At 38.8% G+C, this 16,658-nt stretch overlaps 2 protein-coding genes and 1 pseudogene across 2 annotated transcripts; 2 read left to right on the top strand and 1 right to left on the bottom strand.

The window, feature by feature from the left end:
- Positions 1-7,707: 7,707 nt before the first annotated feature.
- Positions 7,708-11,504, top strand: LOC133709305 (uncharacterized). The gene is made up of 2 exons (XM_062135006.1): positions 7,708-7,901; positions 10,875-11,504. Exon 2 carries the CDS (start codon positions 10,875-10,877, stop codon positions 11,169-11,171), a length of 297 nt encoding a protein of 98 aa, XP_061990990.1. The 5' UTR covers positions 7,708-7,901; the 3' UTR covers positions 11,172-11,504.
- Positions 7,909-10,594, top strand: LOC133709304 (protein FLX-like 3; annotated as a pseudogene).
- Positions 11,505-11,628: 124 nt separating the features above from the next.
- On the bottom strand, positions 11,629-14,054 carry LOC133709303 (homocysteine S-methyltransferase 1). The gene is made up of 7 exons (XM_062135004.1): positions 13,647-14,054; positions 13,490-13,546; positions 12,858-13,066; positions 12,633-12,762; positions 12,344-12,547; positions 12,191-12,262; positions 11,629-12,067 (listed from the first exon to the last, which is right to left on the bottom strand). The coding sequence occupies exons 1-7, from the start codon at positions 13,983-13,985 to the stop codon at positions 11,921-11,923; spliced, it is 1,158 nt and encodes a 385-aa protein (XP_061990988.1). The 5' UTR covers positions 13,986-14,054; the 3' UTR covers positions 11,629-11,920.
- Positions 14,055-16,658: the final 2,604 nt, after the last annotated feature.

The raw sequence follows: 16,658 nt of genomic DNA, 5'->3' as shown, positions 1-16,658 counted from the left end.
TCATCGAGCAGAACCAAAAAGAGAGTAGCAAATTCAAGATTCAAATCTCAGAGCAAATCCAAGATAGTATACAGAAACAAGAGAAGGTCTCTAGGTTGTGCTCGCTCTTTACAGGAGTGTTCTGTGTACGTATATAAGGAGGAGAGTGACCCACAACCGCGCTTTTCCCAGTAGATTAAGCTTTTGGATTGCACTTTTGGGAGAGGATTGTACTTTTTGGGTCCTACGCTACGCCTTATCTTTTTTCCGATTGGTCGAGTTCGGAAAGTTAATCCTAACCCTCGGGCTCTCATTGGCTGCTTTCCCCATCTAGGGATTTCCCATTTGTTTTCTTTATATTATTGGGTCCCCTGCAAGGAGGTGATAAGTCCTTGCATACCATTCCCATCATCATCATCATCATCGTTGTCGATCTCAGTTTCTCTTCTTCTTATTTTCTGCTCGACTTTTCATCGCTAAATTTGAAAGAGACGCTTTTTTGTTGGCTTGTCCTGGTTGCTCCATAATGCATACATTATCTGTTTAAAGTTCGGACTTTTGTATCAATGGTCCCTATGGACCCTGTAATCCACATGTCTTCTCGTAAAGTTTTGGTTCCTATCACATAAATCGTCTCCGGAGTGTGGCATGACATAACTCGGCCAATAATATCTTTCCAGTTTCCACCTTAACATAAAGATCATCAAGTGCTCGATCCGACTCTAGCTCTCACCCTAGAAAGCTCACCTACATAAACACAATGAACGTGCAAATTAAACACTACTATATATATATATAAGTTTGCTCAGGTGCGGATATCCGCACCAAAGAAAAAGGTGCGGATTTCCAGTTTTGACCCACTTTCCGATCACATTTTTACATCTTAGCCGTTCAGTTTTTAGATCCTAATGTATAGATCATCTCTGCAAAATTTCAGCCAATTTGATGATCGTTAAGGCATCCAAAATTGCAATTTACACGAACGAACCGAATCTGTCGAACCGGAACCGTTCGTGTTAATTGTTGTAAATTGCAGTTTTGAATGCCTTAACGATCATCAATTTGGCTGAAATTTTGTAGAGATGATCTATACATTATGACCTAAAAACTGAACGACTAAGATGTGAAAATGTGATCGGAAAGTGGGTCAAAACCGGAAATCCGCACCTAAGCAAAAAGTGCGGACGTCCGCACCGGAGAAGCGCTGTATATATATATATATATGCTATTTATATGCTATATCAATAAATAAGTATTTACATAAGTATCTGTATTTATGTTGGATTTCTTTTTATTATACATGTCTTGATGACCTATTCAATTACCAACTATACCATAGTTGAAGTAGGACGAGAATTTGACTGAAGGATTTGGAGATAAGAACTTGGTATTAAATTAATTTTTTTTAAGTCTAGAATTGCTCGTAAATTATTTTTTTGAATATATCAGGTTGCTCGAATAAAGAGTAGATTGTAACCACTGCAAGTGGTCTAGTGGTTCTTGCCTAGTTGAGTGTGCTCCCCAACCTAGGTTCGAACCCGAAGCTGTCAAAGTGGCGAGGCACTGTGCTGCAATGCATAGTTGGAGCATTTCACATGCGCCGAAGGGGTTTATCTTGGGCCTAAGAAGCCTTTGGGTTCCCCTTGACAAAGTAAAAAAAAAAGAGTAGATTGTCGACTTCGGATGAGCGTAATTGTTAGTGAACTTATTTTCTGAAAGGAAAAGTGAGATCTTTAATGTGAAGCTTACATTAATTTAGATGCATGTCTTCCAACACATATTCGCCAGTGATGCAAAATTGAAAAAAATTGATAATTTTTCAGGTTTCTAAATTACCTTAATTTACCTTACTATTTAAGTTTACGTTTTCTTTTCCTAGCAAGAATAAGTTTATGGGTGGTTCTAGTTAGACCTCCAAATTTGCTATTTGGACCTCTCATACTTAGTACACCTCTAATTTACTTTTTAGAATATTTAAAAAGCTAAGTAGACCTCCTTAATTATTTCCTTTCAATTAGGATTGTTTACTTTCCAAATGGATATTGTTTAATGCTTCCGTAAGGAACCTCTTCCGTTATATTTTCATAGAGATGTACGTAGGGAATAGAGGGAAATTATAACATGGTCTTGGATCATAGTACACGTAGTGGTCCAAGTTGATGTTATTAGTCCATATGACTTTTAGTTATTTCTGATTGGTTTGATAATTAAAATTTTATTTTTATTTTTTCACCCCCTGCATGGTCCCACCAAATTCGAGTGATATTATTGGTTTGGACCACCACATGGCAGTGACACGTGGTAGTCCGGGACCACAGAATAATTTCTTAGGAAATGGATTGTGGTGGATTGTAGAATTATATGACCGAGCCTAATTGTTAGAGGGTATCATTTTTTTTTTTTGGCAAAGAGCTTGAGCAGTTGCTTTTTAGCTTTGATTAATGAAATTGCGGAACACAAGGGGGGGAGACGTAAAGCCTGAACCTCATATTATAATAAGCATAGAGAATGTCCTGAAACAATACCAGGATTCTCCACAAAATCTATGTATTTAGAGCATCTTTAGCAGACTGTCTATTTTGGCTCCTTAGCTATTTTGGAGAGCATGTTTAGTTTTTTATATATTTTAACAGCTGCACCAGACTCCTAAGTGGCTCTCCATTATAACTTTTAGCTATCTCGCTCCTAAATATAGAGAGCGAGATGATGCTCTCTATAATTTATAACATTCATTTTGAGTTATTTATGTAATTTTTAAATACATTTAAACTATTTAACATTCCTTTAAAAAATAATAAAAATTCAAAATTAACTAGCTATCATAGAGAGCACTGATGCAGACGTATTTCTAAAGTGGCTAGCCAAAATAACTTTTTAGCTACTTTGGCTAAAATTTGACTCAAAAATGGCTAGCATTGCTAAACATGTTCTAACAAGCACTTATTAACAAAGAGTGCATGAATGGCTACTCCATTTACTTTAACGTAGCGGTGACATACCGGAAAGATAACTTTATCACGAAGAAGCATCATTACAAATAGCACAGCTTTCTTACTATGTTGCCGCACAAGAATAAATCTGGCGCACTCAATTTCGTCATGTCAGTAGGAGATTGCATTCATTTGATTAAGTAAATGGCTCGCCGTCCATTTATCAGAGGGTATCATATGTGTACTAATTTTGCCTTTTTCTGGGCAATGTATTGTTTGATATCATTATTCTTCGTTTGGGTTGGTTGCTGGAATTCAAAGTTATATATCCTTAGAAATCAACGTTTTTGGGGTCCATGGTAATGCCAATTTTTTTTTTTTTGTAAGAATAATAGTAATGTCAAATTTAAACAATCAATCAAGATGAAAAATAATGAGATCAATCAACACAACATCACTAAGAAACGGCGAAATTAGTACACATACACTTAGGAATAAATAGAAAATAAAGCTCGAATTTTCATTATGACCATAAATCTACTCTTGCCTTAGCATGCATCATTCAATTACCATTTACCGCATTGAGAATAAAGTGCACATATGAACTTCAAGCACAATAATCTTAGAAATTGATTAGCAAAACATTGAATTTCCCAAAGTCATGCTCACTATCATTTTTTTGTTTTGGTTAAACTAGGGTATCCCCTACCCATAGGCATGGACTAATCCCTCGAGCCGGGTCGGACCCCATTTAGAGGGGAAGCTCTCCCAACGCTGGCGGCTCACTATCATTTTGAAACCATATAATCATTTAAATTTTAAAGTTCATTCTCTTCAATTTGCTCGGAAGGTTATAAGGCTCAATCGAAAAACAAAAGCTACTCAAAACTAATATAATAACAAGATTTTTTTATTTTGAATTTGTTTTTCTTCACATTAAAAGATCTCATCTTTTGTTGAGCGGATAACTGAACTAAAATTTACCAGCATTTGAAATTGACAATTTTCTCAAATAGGAATCGACTTTACTTGAATATTACTCAAAGTTTGGCAAAAGTCACTCTTGGATTAGTATTTGTAGAGAGAGACGCATGGAGTAATCAACTTGGAAAATGAACTGATGATCAAGCCATATTTGTAGGTATGAGCTTGACAAACGATGGATAATGAAAAGATAAGTCTTTGATTGACCATTGTTGGCAGGATTTTAACTTTAACATCTGCTAGAAGAAGCGTCTGGATAAAGCTGATGTGGAGATCTCATCGTGGATGGTAATGTATGTGAATGAAACCCGAGCAGAAGTTAACCACAAAGGACGACGGAATTCTCATGAAGAAATATCGACCATATTCCTTGGCCACTTTGAAAACGATTTGCAGTGTAGCCATCCTCGTAGGGCCTCCCACCCAATAGCCCCTTTTTGGCCATTCCCTTATGTCTCTCTCCAAAATTATTGTAGAATCTTGCTCACTTGTGTATTTTTGTCTACTATATACAACTATACAAGATGGGATAATATTTGAAAAGGAAAAAATCACAAACAGTTCCTAAACTATCGGTCACTAGTAACCCTCGTACCTCAGTTTTTAAAAATATTAGATTTGTACTTGGACTTTTAACCCTGACCCAATATTAGTACCTGAGAACATTAAATCGTTAACCCCGTTAATTTTTGAAGGGTAGAATCGTCCTTTCACTGTTCATCTTATCCAAAGCTCTTTCCTATCTCTCTGCAATCCCACCTTTTTCATATTCTTCATACCTCAGTTACCACGATTAATACGCGACGCCACGAATCACACACTCAAACCCAAAGCGAGCAAAAACGTATAGAGAGGAAGAGATATTAGAACCCAATACTAGAAGGGATCTAAATCTCTCTCTAAATTTGTGAAGATGGGTTTGGTTCCTCTCTAAATTTCTCTCTCTAAATTTTTGACGATTTAGTCAAGAGATTGGAGGAGGAGATGAAAAAGATCGGCACCTTCAATCGCGAGCTTCCTCTTTGAATGCTCCTTTTGAATGATGGTTGGTTTTCGTTTTTACATTCCACCCATTTTTTCCAAATATAGAAAAGTATGGATTTTGGATGAAGTTATGCTTGAATCTTGTGGTCTTGAATGTGAATGGATTTTTGTGGAGCATATATATATATATATATATATATATATATCATGAATTCATGCTAAGGACGGAACTCATGAGGTGGATTGTTGGTAGAACCATCGGTAAGTGTGGAAAATGTATTTGAAAAGAATAATGGTGAGTTTTCATGGGAAAAACCTAAGTAGAAAGAGAAGCAAGAAGAAGCACATGGACTATGATTGGAGGTATGGTGTTAGTGAAGGAGTGGGGGACATGATTCATGAGAGATGGAAGACATTGGAAACGACTCTAATAAGGAGTGTTTCATGGTCTTCTGAGCTTTTGCTTCTTACAACTTGAAGCCTATTTCATGGGTTTTAGGGTTAGTGGGAAAACACAAAGAACTCAACCTTCTGGATTATCAGAGTGAGAAACCAGATACTGGGGAAGGAGGGGGAAAACCCAGAAGGCTAAAATAGCTGTATGACGTGATAGTGAAACAATGGAAGGTGAGAATTCTAAGAAAACCAAAGTTCTTTAATTTTCACTCTCCTGGAAATACTAAGGGATTTGTTGGTGATTTATTTTTGTTTGTTTTGAGTTTTGGCAATGATTGGCTGATTGTGTGAATTATTGAAGAGAGATAGGAGTGGTGTTATTGAAGAAGAAGAATATGAAAAATCTGGGATTGCAGAGAGATAGGAGAGAGTTTTGGAGAAGATGAACAGTGAAATGACTATTCTACCCTTCAAAAGTTAACGGGGTTAACGATTTTATTGTTCCCAGTTACTAATATTGGGTCGGGGTTAAAAGTCCAGGTACCAATATGATATTTTTAAAAACTGAGGTACGAAAGTTACTAGTGGCCGATAGTTCAGGAACTGTTTGTGATTTTTTCCCAATTTGAAAAGGTGTTCAAATTTATGTGACCAACTAGCTAGATGAATTTTGAGTGTGAAGGTATCACCGGAGTCGGCCAGCCAAGTTGCGATTTCGTCTGAGTGTCGAGGTATTACCGGAGTCTGGCCACTTGGTTTCACGGTTTGTCTCATCCAAGTTGTGTTTTGGTCGAATTATGATTCACTTTAATTGAAAGATAAGGGGGATGCTTTTAGAAGAGTAAAACTAAGCCCAAGTCACTCGGCATATTTCTTAAAACTTCAAGACTTGGTGGTTTGTTGTAAGAAGCACGAGCCTGATTAATCGGTGGTCTCTCAATAAATAGTCCGTAAGAAGTCTTAGATCATGCATTAATTATTATTTTTTATTTATTTTTTTCCAGTTTTATGATGGCAAGATATGTGATTATAAATTTGAAATATGAATGAAACTAATTAAATATGACTCAAAAGAAAGAAAGAACGCGCTGTACGCGCTAGAGAGAAAAAAACGAGGTCTTCCCCCCTGTCCGGCGGCATGCCTCTACGCCGTCGTCGGACGGGCCAATACCGACTCCGCGCGAGTTGGGTGTGAGGCCGGGTCTATCGATCAGCGTTCTTGGTCCGATCGGTGGGATCACGGTGGATGTCAGTGAGGGAGGGGAAAACTGCAGCTGTTGGCTTCTAGGTCTCTCCTCGATGGTCAACTCGACGGATTCGATCTCAGATTTGGAGGCGATCAGGCGGCGAGACGTTCGGCGCGGCGTGGCCGGGGGCTACTCGGAGCGGTCCGATCTGGTCAAGATCCTCTGGTCCCGATCTGGGTCTTCTCCATGGTGCGACGAAGCTTGTTTCTCTGTAGGTTCTGGTTTCGATCTGGGATGGCAGATCGCTGCTGGCGGTTTGGCGAAGGCGGCGGGGCGACCCTGTGCAGGGTCCGGCGGCGGTGGCTGTAGGGGATTTGAGCCTGGCCCGGGCGGCAGATTGTGGGGTTCTCTTTTCTTGGATTGTTGCTAGGGCTTGGGCCCTCTTTTTGGGCCTGGGCTTAGCTAGTTATTTTATTTCTGTTTTATTTTATTGCTGTTATGTTTCTAGGTCGCGTCTTTGGCGTGAAATAAGAGTCTATACTTGTTGTGTAGAACTAGTAAGGCCTTGTGCCAGTGTATGCACTCAATGTGCCTTATCTACTCTAGGTTGGCAGCGAGTTTTGGGCCTCGTCAAATGGTCGTTACCGCCTAGTGGGAGGATGAAGCTAAGTGTCGTCGGATTTATCATCTGGCGGCAACATAGTAGGGAAGCTGTACTAAAGCAGGTATTTATGCTAGGTTGTACGCGGGGTACATATAATGTTATCTTTTCGCTATGTCACTGCTATGTTAAAGCAAATGGAGTAGCTATTGCACTCTTTGCTAGTTGGTGCTTGTTAGAATACAAGTCTCCTGTAGAGATTTCTGATATTATTTCGAAAAAATTTCTAGATGCTTATGGTAATCAAGGGTTAAGGCTCAATGTCCCCCCATTATATTCGACAGTTTCATTAATCAAGGCTTGATGACAGCTCCACCAGCCATTCATTCAAAAAAAAAAAAAAAAAAAATTAAATATGACTCTTTTCGTTGTGCTCCCAAAACGATATTGTTTTAAAATTTAGAACAATACTCGCCTAATACCATTTGGTCTAGCGCCATAAGTCTCTCATTCGTAAGTGAGAGATTCTGAGTTCACCTTTTACGGAAGACTAATTACTGTAATCCTGGGTTGTAGATGTGATAAAAAAAAAAAATAAAAAAAAAAAAAATCAATGCACACTCTATGAACTTTGAAGCAAGGGCGGCCCATTTGCTCATTCATGACCATTGACTTTACTTTTATGCCAGAGGCCCATGCGGCGGAAACTTTGAAAATCGACATACAGTAGTCTGATCCTGGTACGCTAGCTGTAGGTTTGGTTGTTCCGCTGACCTGCTCTCAGCCAAAGCATCGTTCCCGTTGAAGATCGAAGCTTTTTCAGGCAGTCACTCCTTCTCTGTAAGTTTTTACTTGAACAGCTTCCTAATTCTCATCAAATTACTTTGCTTTGTTTAATTTTGCTACACCTATGGATATATGCTATCTCTGCAATTTCTTCTTTCGCATGAACTTCTGGATAGAGCTGAATTTGTCTGTGTTAAACTTTGAGCCCGAGAATTCTATTGTTTTCCTTTTGGTTATTTTTGATAGTTGTTTTTACTTGAGGCATTTCCTGGGGCGGTAGTTAAGCAACATAAGAAAGCGATTACAAAGCTGTATAGAGCTAAAGGGCGTCATTTATTTCAATACTTTGTCTATAAAGATCAAAGTTTTTTTACTTTAAAGAGATTGGAATGCAACCAATGATATAATGCAAGGAGATGAAGACTTGTAATCAAAGGTGTGTTGGGTGAAAGAGGACTAATGGGTTAAGAGAGCTGTAATGCTGTTCATGGTCACTGTAGCTGGATTATTGATACTTCGGTTTGGTCTGTGTTTAAAGTGTTGAATTAGTTTACTAGTGGTATAATGTTCCGATGATGACCAAGGCAAAGAGGGTGGTTTTCCCCAAATTCCAGTGCTTCTATTAGCATTCGAGGATATGTGATCCTTTTGTGGAGTAGGATTTGACTTTGGTTCTAAGTATGTATAGAATTAGTTGATGATTGACTGGTAAACTTATCTCGCTTACAGTCGAAGTTTACATTGATGAGTGACTAGTTTGTAGATGTAAGTTGAAACTTGCAAGATCAGTTATTCAGTTTAGATGATTAAGCTGGTAGTGTATATTCACAGAAATAGGATCAAGCAAAAATTCACTTCTTTGATGTTTAGATTAGTGTTTAGGTTTGAGTTCTTTGTGGGGACAACTTGAGATTGATATTAATGGTCTATGACCGTTTGTTTCTTATTTGAAGAAGAAGATACAGCTTCATAACGTCTTTTAGTGAGTAAATTAGGATATTGATTCATTATCTGATGGAAATGGAAGCCATCTGAGGTCTATATTTCTATTTGAAAGAGTAAAAAAAAAAAAAGAAACGGGCTTCATAACTTCTGATCATTTAGCTGAGTCCTTTTAATAAGGAAAGTTTAGGATGTTGGTTCATTATCCAATAGAAATGGAAGCCATGCGAGATCTATATTTCACATTGAAAGAAAAAGAAGGGTTTCACAACTTTTTGTCCTGGTCAAATCCTCTTAAAGGATATTGATTCATGATCTGATGGAAATGGAAGCTATTGTAGTGTTTCATGCATATCAAAGAGCATTAGTGAGACGACCCAGTGGGCATGGAAACAACAGACATAGAAGGGTGTTTATTGTGTTTCCCTTAGTCTTTACGTTTTGGCAGCCTGGTTTATCGGTCTGTTGGACCAGGGGTGATAGTTCATCTTCCATAATACTTTATGTTATGCTTGGTCATTTCGAAATGCCAGTGATGATGCCATCATTACTGCAGGATCACTGTTATGGCAGGGAGAAATCGTATGCCTCGCCATGCTGATGGCTTTCGAGGTTATCGTGATGATCCTCGGCCTGTTATGCACCGTGGACCACAACCGTTTTCTATTCACCCTGCAGCTTTGGAAGAAGAACTTGCAATGCAGCACAGAGAAATGCAACGAGTAATCGCTGAGAATCGGCTTGTAATTGATGATAATACCCTTCTTCAAAGGGAATTAACAGATGCAAAAGATGAGATTCATAGATTAGGGCAGGTCATACCCAAACTCCGGGCCGAGAAAGAGGCAGAGACTAGGGAGTTGATTGAGAGAGGATTAAAACTTGAAGCTGATCTCCGTGCTGTTGAGCCTGTAAGGGCAGAGGTTTTGCAATTGAGAGCTGAAATTCAGAAATTAAATGCTTTACGGCAGGAGTTGTCTACCCAAGTCCAAGGTCTCACTCAAGACGTCACTCGATTACAAGCTGAGAATCAGCAACTAGTTGCCATGAGGACTGATATTGATGGCATGCGAAAAGAGCTTGTTGAGACAAGGTTAGATAGTGGACTTTTAATTAGTTTTCCTGCCGAAGTAATATTTTGTACTTTAGGAGGGAAGTTTGATACTTGATGAATTTTTGGATAAGTTAGGAAATGCTTTATTTTGCATTGTATTTGAATTGATCAACACCTTTGTAGGAGAGCTTATGAATATGAGAGGAAAGCCAATGAAGAACAAGTTGAACAAAAGCAAGCAATGGAAAAGAACCTGATTTCCATGGCTCGTGAAATAGAGCAGCTACGAGCAGAGCAGATGAATGCAGGCAGGAGGGCACGGGGGCTAGGTGAACTCTCTCTCTCTCTCCATTTTCTTCTCTCCATCTTCTTTTTCTCTCTCTAGTGATTAGGTGGCTCATACTCTGGGATTTCTAGCGTACTGAACATACCTCTGGAAGGCAAGTTGTTTTAACTCCTCTCATCTTTTGTATAGGTGGCGGGGGTTATGGAATGATGAGTGGAGGTCCTGAAATGAGATATTCCGGTGGTTCGTATGGCAATGTCTATAGAAATGGTTGGGGACCTTATGACAGGCCTGGACCACGGCGTTAATTTTCGCATAATTGGGGTTGCATGTCTGGGTAGAGTAAAAATGGACTCGTAGAGTCTACACAGACTGACTATATCAATACTAAGCGTTTGGTGGATGACCTGTAATGATGAAATTTTGAGTTGCCTGTTGCATAATTTATGAAACTTATTTATTCCAGCATTGTTTGAGATAATTGTAGTTAACAATTTCTTTGTTATTTGATACTCGGACTTGTAGTTAGAATACAGGATAAGAACCAAAAAGAAAGGTGTTCTTACCAGAGGCCATGGGTCCTTAAACAGTATGTATGTAGTACTGTAGTAACTTTGCTCGGTTATGATTTTTGAAAAGATGAATTTTGTGGCGGGTTCTCCTATATTAATATAAACGGAAAAACCCGATCAATTTCTTCACAAATTTTACTTGCCCTGCTTGTGATTCTCTGGTGTTGGTGAAGATGGAATCGCAGAAAAGTCAACTTGAGAAACAGCCTGCCGCAACAACCCCTACTTCACCCGCTGCTGCAACTCCCACATCATGTCGAAAGAAGAAGAATGAACAAGCCAATTTTCTGGAAGATGTGAAGGATCACATTGATGAATTTATCAATGCATCTATGGATGAACACGCGTCTTGCTTCAAGAAGACCATCAACAAGATGTTTAAAATGTCAAAGATTGTTGCTGAGAAGAATGCTGCTGATACCAAGGAAGTCGAAAGTTCGCTGCCCCTTCAAACAACAGTAGCAGACTAATATCATCTCTTACATTCTCTGATTCTGATACCTACCGAACTAAAACTTCGCTGCAGGATTAAGCAACAGAATTCGGGTGACGTTTAATCTTTTGTTAAAATTGTGGCTCTGCAATTTCATTTTGACCGAGTCGAAAATATATGCTTGCTACGATCAATCACAACTCTTATGGAGTGGATTTCGTAGTTGATAATGGTAGGACTGTTCTTGTGATTCCAAGATATGTTTTCCTGTGGTTGTCTTGGTATTTTTACCTAGTCACTGTTGGATTTGATCGGAATCAATTATGGAATAGTTTTGTATTTGTCTTTTTGGTGGAAACAGATGGAATCTGTTGATGGGATTTTACTCCGTAATTAATTTGTCGATGGGGTTTTGCTGCAATTCCTGCTGGGCATTCAGAGGGTCTTCATCATAGACTCAATAGTAATTAGCCATATAAAAAACACACCCAATAGAAAAGGAACAAGAAGAAAACGTTGCATTCCCTTGAAAACTAACTTTTAACAATTTTCATTTGCCAAACATTAAAGCCTAACGCGTCGAATGCCAAAACAAACAAAGTTTCTATAACCAAGTCGATCGTTTTCTGTTTTGGTTAACCTAGAATTCCTAGACAATAAATATAACTGTGCCCTTCCTGCTCAATCTTTGGTAACCAAATCAAATCTATCCATATTTTTATTAAGCTAGAATTTCTAGAGAGTAAATTTAACACTGTCATTGTTGCTCAATCTTTGGTAATAGAATCATTGGGATTTTCCCTTTAGAACCTTAGAAATTGCTTGAATGGTTGATGGTGTTGTCCGGCAACAGCCTCCAATGAGCTTAGCTCCTGAATCGCGCCATCTTGTCGCAAAGCATTCGAACTCGTCATCATCGAAGCACTTGGAAGGCTGTTCATTCAACATAAACCAGAATTGTTTAATGCTCGAACACAGAAACTCATAATGTCTATGTATTGTGTTGAACTATAATCTTTAGAGGATGAGATAGAGGTTCTAAAACAACTGACTCACCAGCCATCTCTTTGCTTTGCCATCCCATATCTCACCACTATTAGGGTACACAACAATTGCCTTACTGGTTAACTGTAGAAACATGTGTGTTAGATAACTAATCACAAGATCACTTGGTCGTTAGTCAAGTTATTAGGTAAACCAAGAAATTACCTGCTTCAATTTGCAGATGAGACTTTCAATCAACTGAGGAGGTGCACAATTTATCCCCACTGCGTTTACTTTGTTACTGCTATTTATTATGTCAAGGCATTCCTTGAAGTTCTCTCCAGATGGCGCATTCTCACCATCTACAGAGCTGAAACATATCCAAGATGGCATATGAATGTTTTCTTCTTCCAGCAGCTCAACGCAGGCCTGCAAATGTGTCCGAAATCTTAGATCAGGTGGAGATCTAATATATTATATCTTTCTGGAACATTAGATTGGTAAAACCACAAACCTGAGCTTCAAGCTTATTAGGAATGGTCTCAAATGCAAGTAAATCCGGACCTGCTTCCACAAGAACTTGCAATCTGCGGCGGTGGAAATCCTTCAGCTTATCCATATCCACATTTGGTCCATAATCCCCACTGTAAAGATCGACACTTTCAACATTGTTATATCTGAACATCTTGCATTATAAATGTTCAACTGGCCAGAGTTATTCAGGATCTAATGGATCTACCTGTATTCAGAACCATCAGCAAGATAAGCCCCATAGCTTCCGATAGAGGCCGCAACCAAAGCCCTGTTATAGCGATGATGCCGGGGACTTACTTTCACTGCCTCCCAGAAACTATTACGAGCTTCGACAGCTAACGTCACACTCTTCTTCAGCAATGACTCCCCTTCTTCGATGGACAGTCCCTTGGACAAAAATCCCGGAATTGTTGCCTGTCAAAATAAGTTGGTCCATGTAAACCATGCATCCCACATTTCTGTTCGCAGATGAGACAGTAATGAAACACAATGTTGTTGATACTGGCCCAAAGATTTGATCATATTTTGATTGACGGAAAACATTCTAATCACATTCCAAGTGAATCTCTATAGTATGTAATAAAAGACATCACGGTCCAGGCACAAATCAGATATGACCTTACAGTGTGCAACCAATATAGATAAAAATCCTAGAGGATGTTCTATAGTGCTCCAAGTATTGTGACTTTGGACCCAAGAGTCGTTAGATCCGGTAGGCCACACTGCAAAGGCTGACTAATTTAACATCTCTAAATTTGGAGTTTTAATACTGTAGAGCACTATAATGTTTACGAATTACTGCTACTTTTTTATTAGGAGAAGAATCAAGAATGGAACCTGGTAAGATGAAGTGACCAGAACATCGGCGCCGGCTTCCAAGTATTCCAAGTGGACCTGAGGAGCAAAAGGACATTCATAAACCACTTCAAAAAATTCTCAAAGATCCACCATCGCAAAAGTGAGAGAGACAGAGGGAGGTATATATAATACGTACCCTTTTGATGAGGTCGGAGTCCTTGATGAGGCAAACGGCGCTCCAGAGAGTGTCGTTGATAGCAGCGCCGTGTTTCTCGAGCTGTGTGGCAAACCCTCCGTCCACGACAGCGCAACCTCCTGCATTCTCTATCAAGTCCTCCAAGGAAGTCGTCGTTTCCTTCCTCTTTCCGACCATATCTGCGTTTGTCTGCAAGCGAAGAGAGACTGAATTGCGGAGGGTTTTAAAGCAAAGCAAAGCGAAGACTGAGAGGAGGGGGTTGTTGGGGGTGTTAGGAGAGAAAAGAATATGGACGAAATGGCATACAGGTTCGTTCTTTTCACATTGTCCGTTTGACATTTTTACGTTTTTTTTGTGTTGCGTTTGTCGGACGGTGATGACGCGTTGGATGCGATTGCGTGCGTTCCACACCAATTTGCGTCTTTTCGGATCACAAGCCAATTGGAAGCACGACGGACCAACTCTGGTTGATTGTTTAATGAGGAAGGTGCAGGGGGCGCAGCCGGTATCTTAGGGTTGGGTGCCGCTATTGCCACCCTATAATTTTTTCACAATGTACGTGATATCCTAAACTACCAACTTTACCCCTTATTATAATTAACAAAAGGGAAAATTTCACAAACAGTACACCAAGTAAATGCCACTAATAATTCTTATACATAAAGTTCCAAACCAATCATTTCGGTACACGAAATCTAAAACTCGACTCACTATCAGTACACGACGCTGTTAATTTGACACCAAAATGTTTATTATGCCCTCAGTTTTTTTTTTTAATAATTTTTTTTTTCTGTTCTTTTTTATTCCTTCGTTTTTATCTCTTTCTTCTTCCTTCTTCCGGATCCACAGCAAGAAAGAGAGAGAGAGAGGGATCTGAGGAAGGAGGAATCGAATAGATGAAGAAAAATAAGAAAGAAAGAAAGGAAAACTAAAGAACAGAGGTGGGTTTCGAAGTGGGTGAGCTCGGGCTTCTTCTCACATGAAGAACAGAGGTGGGTTTCGTGGAGCTGGAAGAACAAAGAAGAAAGAGATAAAAACGAAGGAAAAAAAAAAAAAGAGAAAAAAAAAAACTGAGGGCATAATAGACATTTTGGTGTCAAATTAACGGCGTCATTGACGTCGTGTACTGATAGTGGGTCGATTTTCAGATTTCGTGTACCGAAATGATTGGTTTGGAACTTTATGTATAAGAATTATTAGTGGCCTTTACTTGATGTACTGTTTGCGAAATTTTCCCTTAACAAAATGAGAACAGAAAAACCAGAAAAATCATTTAAAAAAAATGAAAACTAAGAAAAAAAATGAAAATGAATCCAGCCACCACGTTATGACCACTTTCCAAATATGCACCTCCGTTGTCATCAATTTTCCGGCAGGCCTCACCTGTATGGCTATATTTTCATCTTTCTCCCTTCTTTATCTAGCATTCGTTATCTCTCTTCATCGGCTAATAAAACCAAGAAAACATGTATAACTGGAGGAAGCCGTCGATGGCCTTCATATCTAACGGATCGGATTACCTTTTGACATATCTATGTCCAGTATAGCAATATTACGTCGAATACCAATCACACCATATTTTTTATTTAGTGTGATGCATTATTAATCCCTTAAGCTTTCAGGCCACACACATGGATTCAACATTTAGTTCAATTGCTATATATCCTTTCAACTTGGAAGATGAGGCATAATGTGAGACAAGGAAAAAAGAGAGAAATAAAATAAGGAAAGAGGAAAGAGGGAGGTGGTCATCGAGATGTTGGGAGAGGGTATTGGAGATGATACAGCGTTCTCAATTTTTATACGTTTTGTTTTTTAATTGTAAAAGGAGGGTAAAATTGTTGGTTTATGAAAAAAAATGAATGTATGGTGTGAAAGAGAATTGGTATCAAACCTGGACATGACATGAGAACCGTGAGTCGGCCGTCTCAGGCCCGGTGTCTCGTCAGGCCTAATTTTTTTTAGGGATATTTAAAATAATTTATGAAGTAAATAAAATATAACTCCTTTGCTAAATAATAAAATTGGTTTAGTTGGCAAGTTGTATTCTTTCTTTTATGTTACTCCTAGCCTAGGTTCGAATTCCCTTTCTGTTGTGTATTTATTTTTCATTTCAATTTTTTTTTTGTGAATATTTTTTTGGCTATTTTTTTTTTCTATAAAACATGTAGACCCATTTTTATTTTTTGGCCTCAAGCTTCAAAATCTCAAGTTCGGGCCTGTTGGTGTAGTGGCAATAGTTGTACCCAATATAAAGCATAGGGTTGGGTGCGGCTATTTCTTCTTTCATCATACCTACTTTTTTTTTTTTAAGAATTATGTCAACTCATTTATTGATCATAAAAAATTGCACATAATGATTCACTCTAGTGGGGCTTACAAAAGAGCCATCACCTTAGTAATTAAACATTTCTAAGGGCAATGAAACTCATCCAAAACTACCATACATCACCCATAGAATAACCAAAATGTCATAGGAAATGCGGGTTGGTGACATATCTCAGTCCTCATAAACCACAAGCTCTTCCTCCATAAGAGGAGAAATTATGATAAAAATAAAATATAAAAAAAGTAAAGTACTAAATATGTTAGTCCTCTTCCCGCTTCTTTTAAAAAAAAAATAATAACAAAAAAATAAAAAATCTAGCCTTGTAACTAAGTAACTCTAGCACATGAACCTGAGAAAAACCCTAGCCCACACCAGCAAGCTTCGGCAGCCTTTACCAATGACATCATCCTCAGCACCACACAACCAGCTACCAATCAGCCCCGACCACCGGTCAATTTCACCAGAAAAGCACAACTGTAGCCACCGCGCAATCAACAGCATAACCAGTACCACCTGTCACTGGCCTTGTCGCATAACTACCATTACCAGAGTTGAAATCTTTCTAGCAGCATTTCAACGTCCAGACCGCGTCTACCACCGCCACTATCCATAGATTAGGCCCAGCCAAGACCACCCGCTTCTAATAAACTGCCATAAACTATGCCTGGAGCCATCCTTAGAAT

This window comes from Rosa rugosa, chromosome 5 (assembly GCF_958449725.1).
Source record: "Rosa rugosa chromosome 5, drRosRugo1.1, whole genome shotgun sequence".
NCBI classification, from domain to species: domain Eukaryota; kingdom Viridiplantae; phylum Streptophyta; class Magnoliopsida; order Rosales; family Rosaceae; genus Rosa; species Rosa rugosa.
The sequence above is the reverse complement of the archived record's forward strand: the minus strand, read 5'-3'. Positions and strand labels throughout refer to the sequence as shown.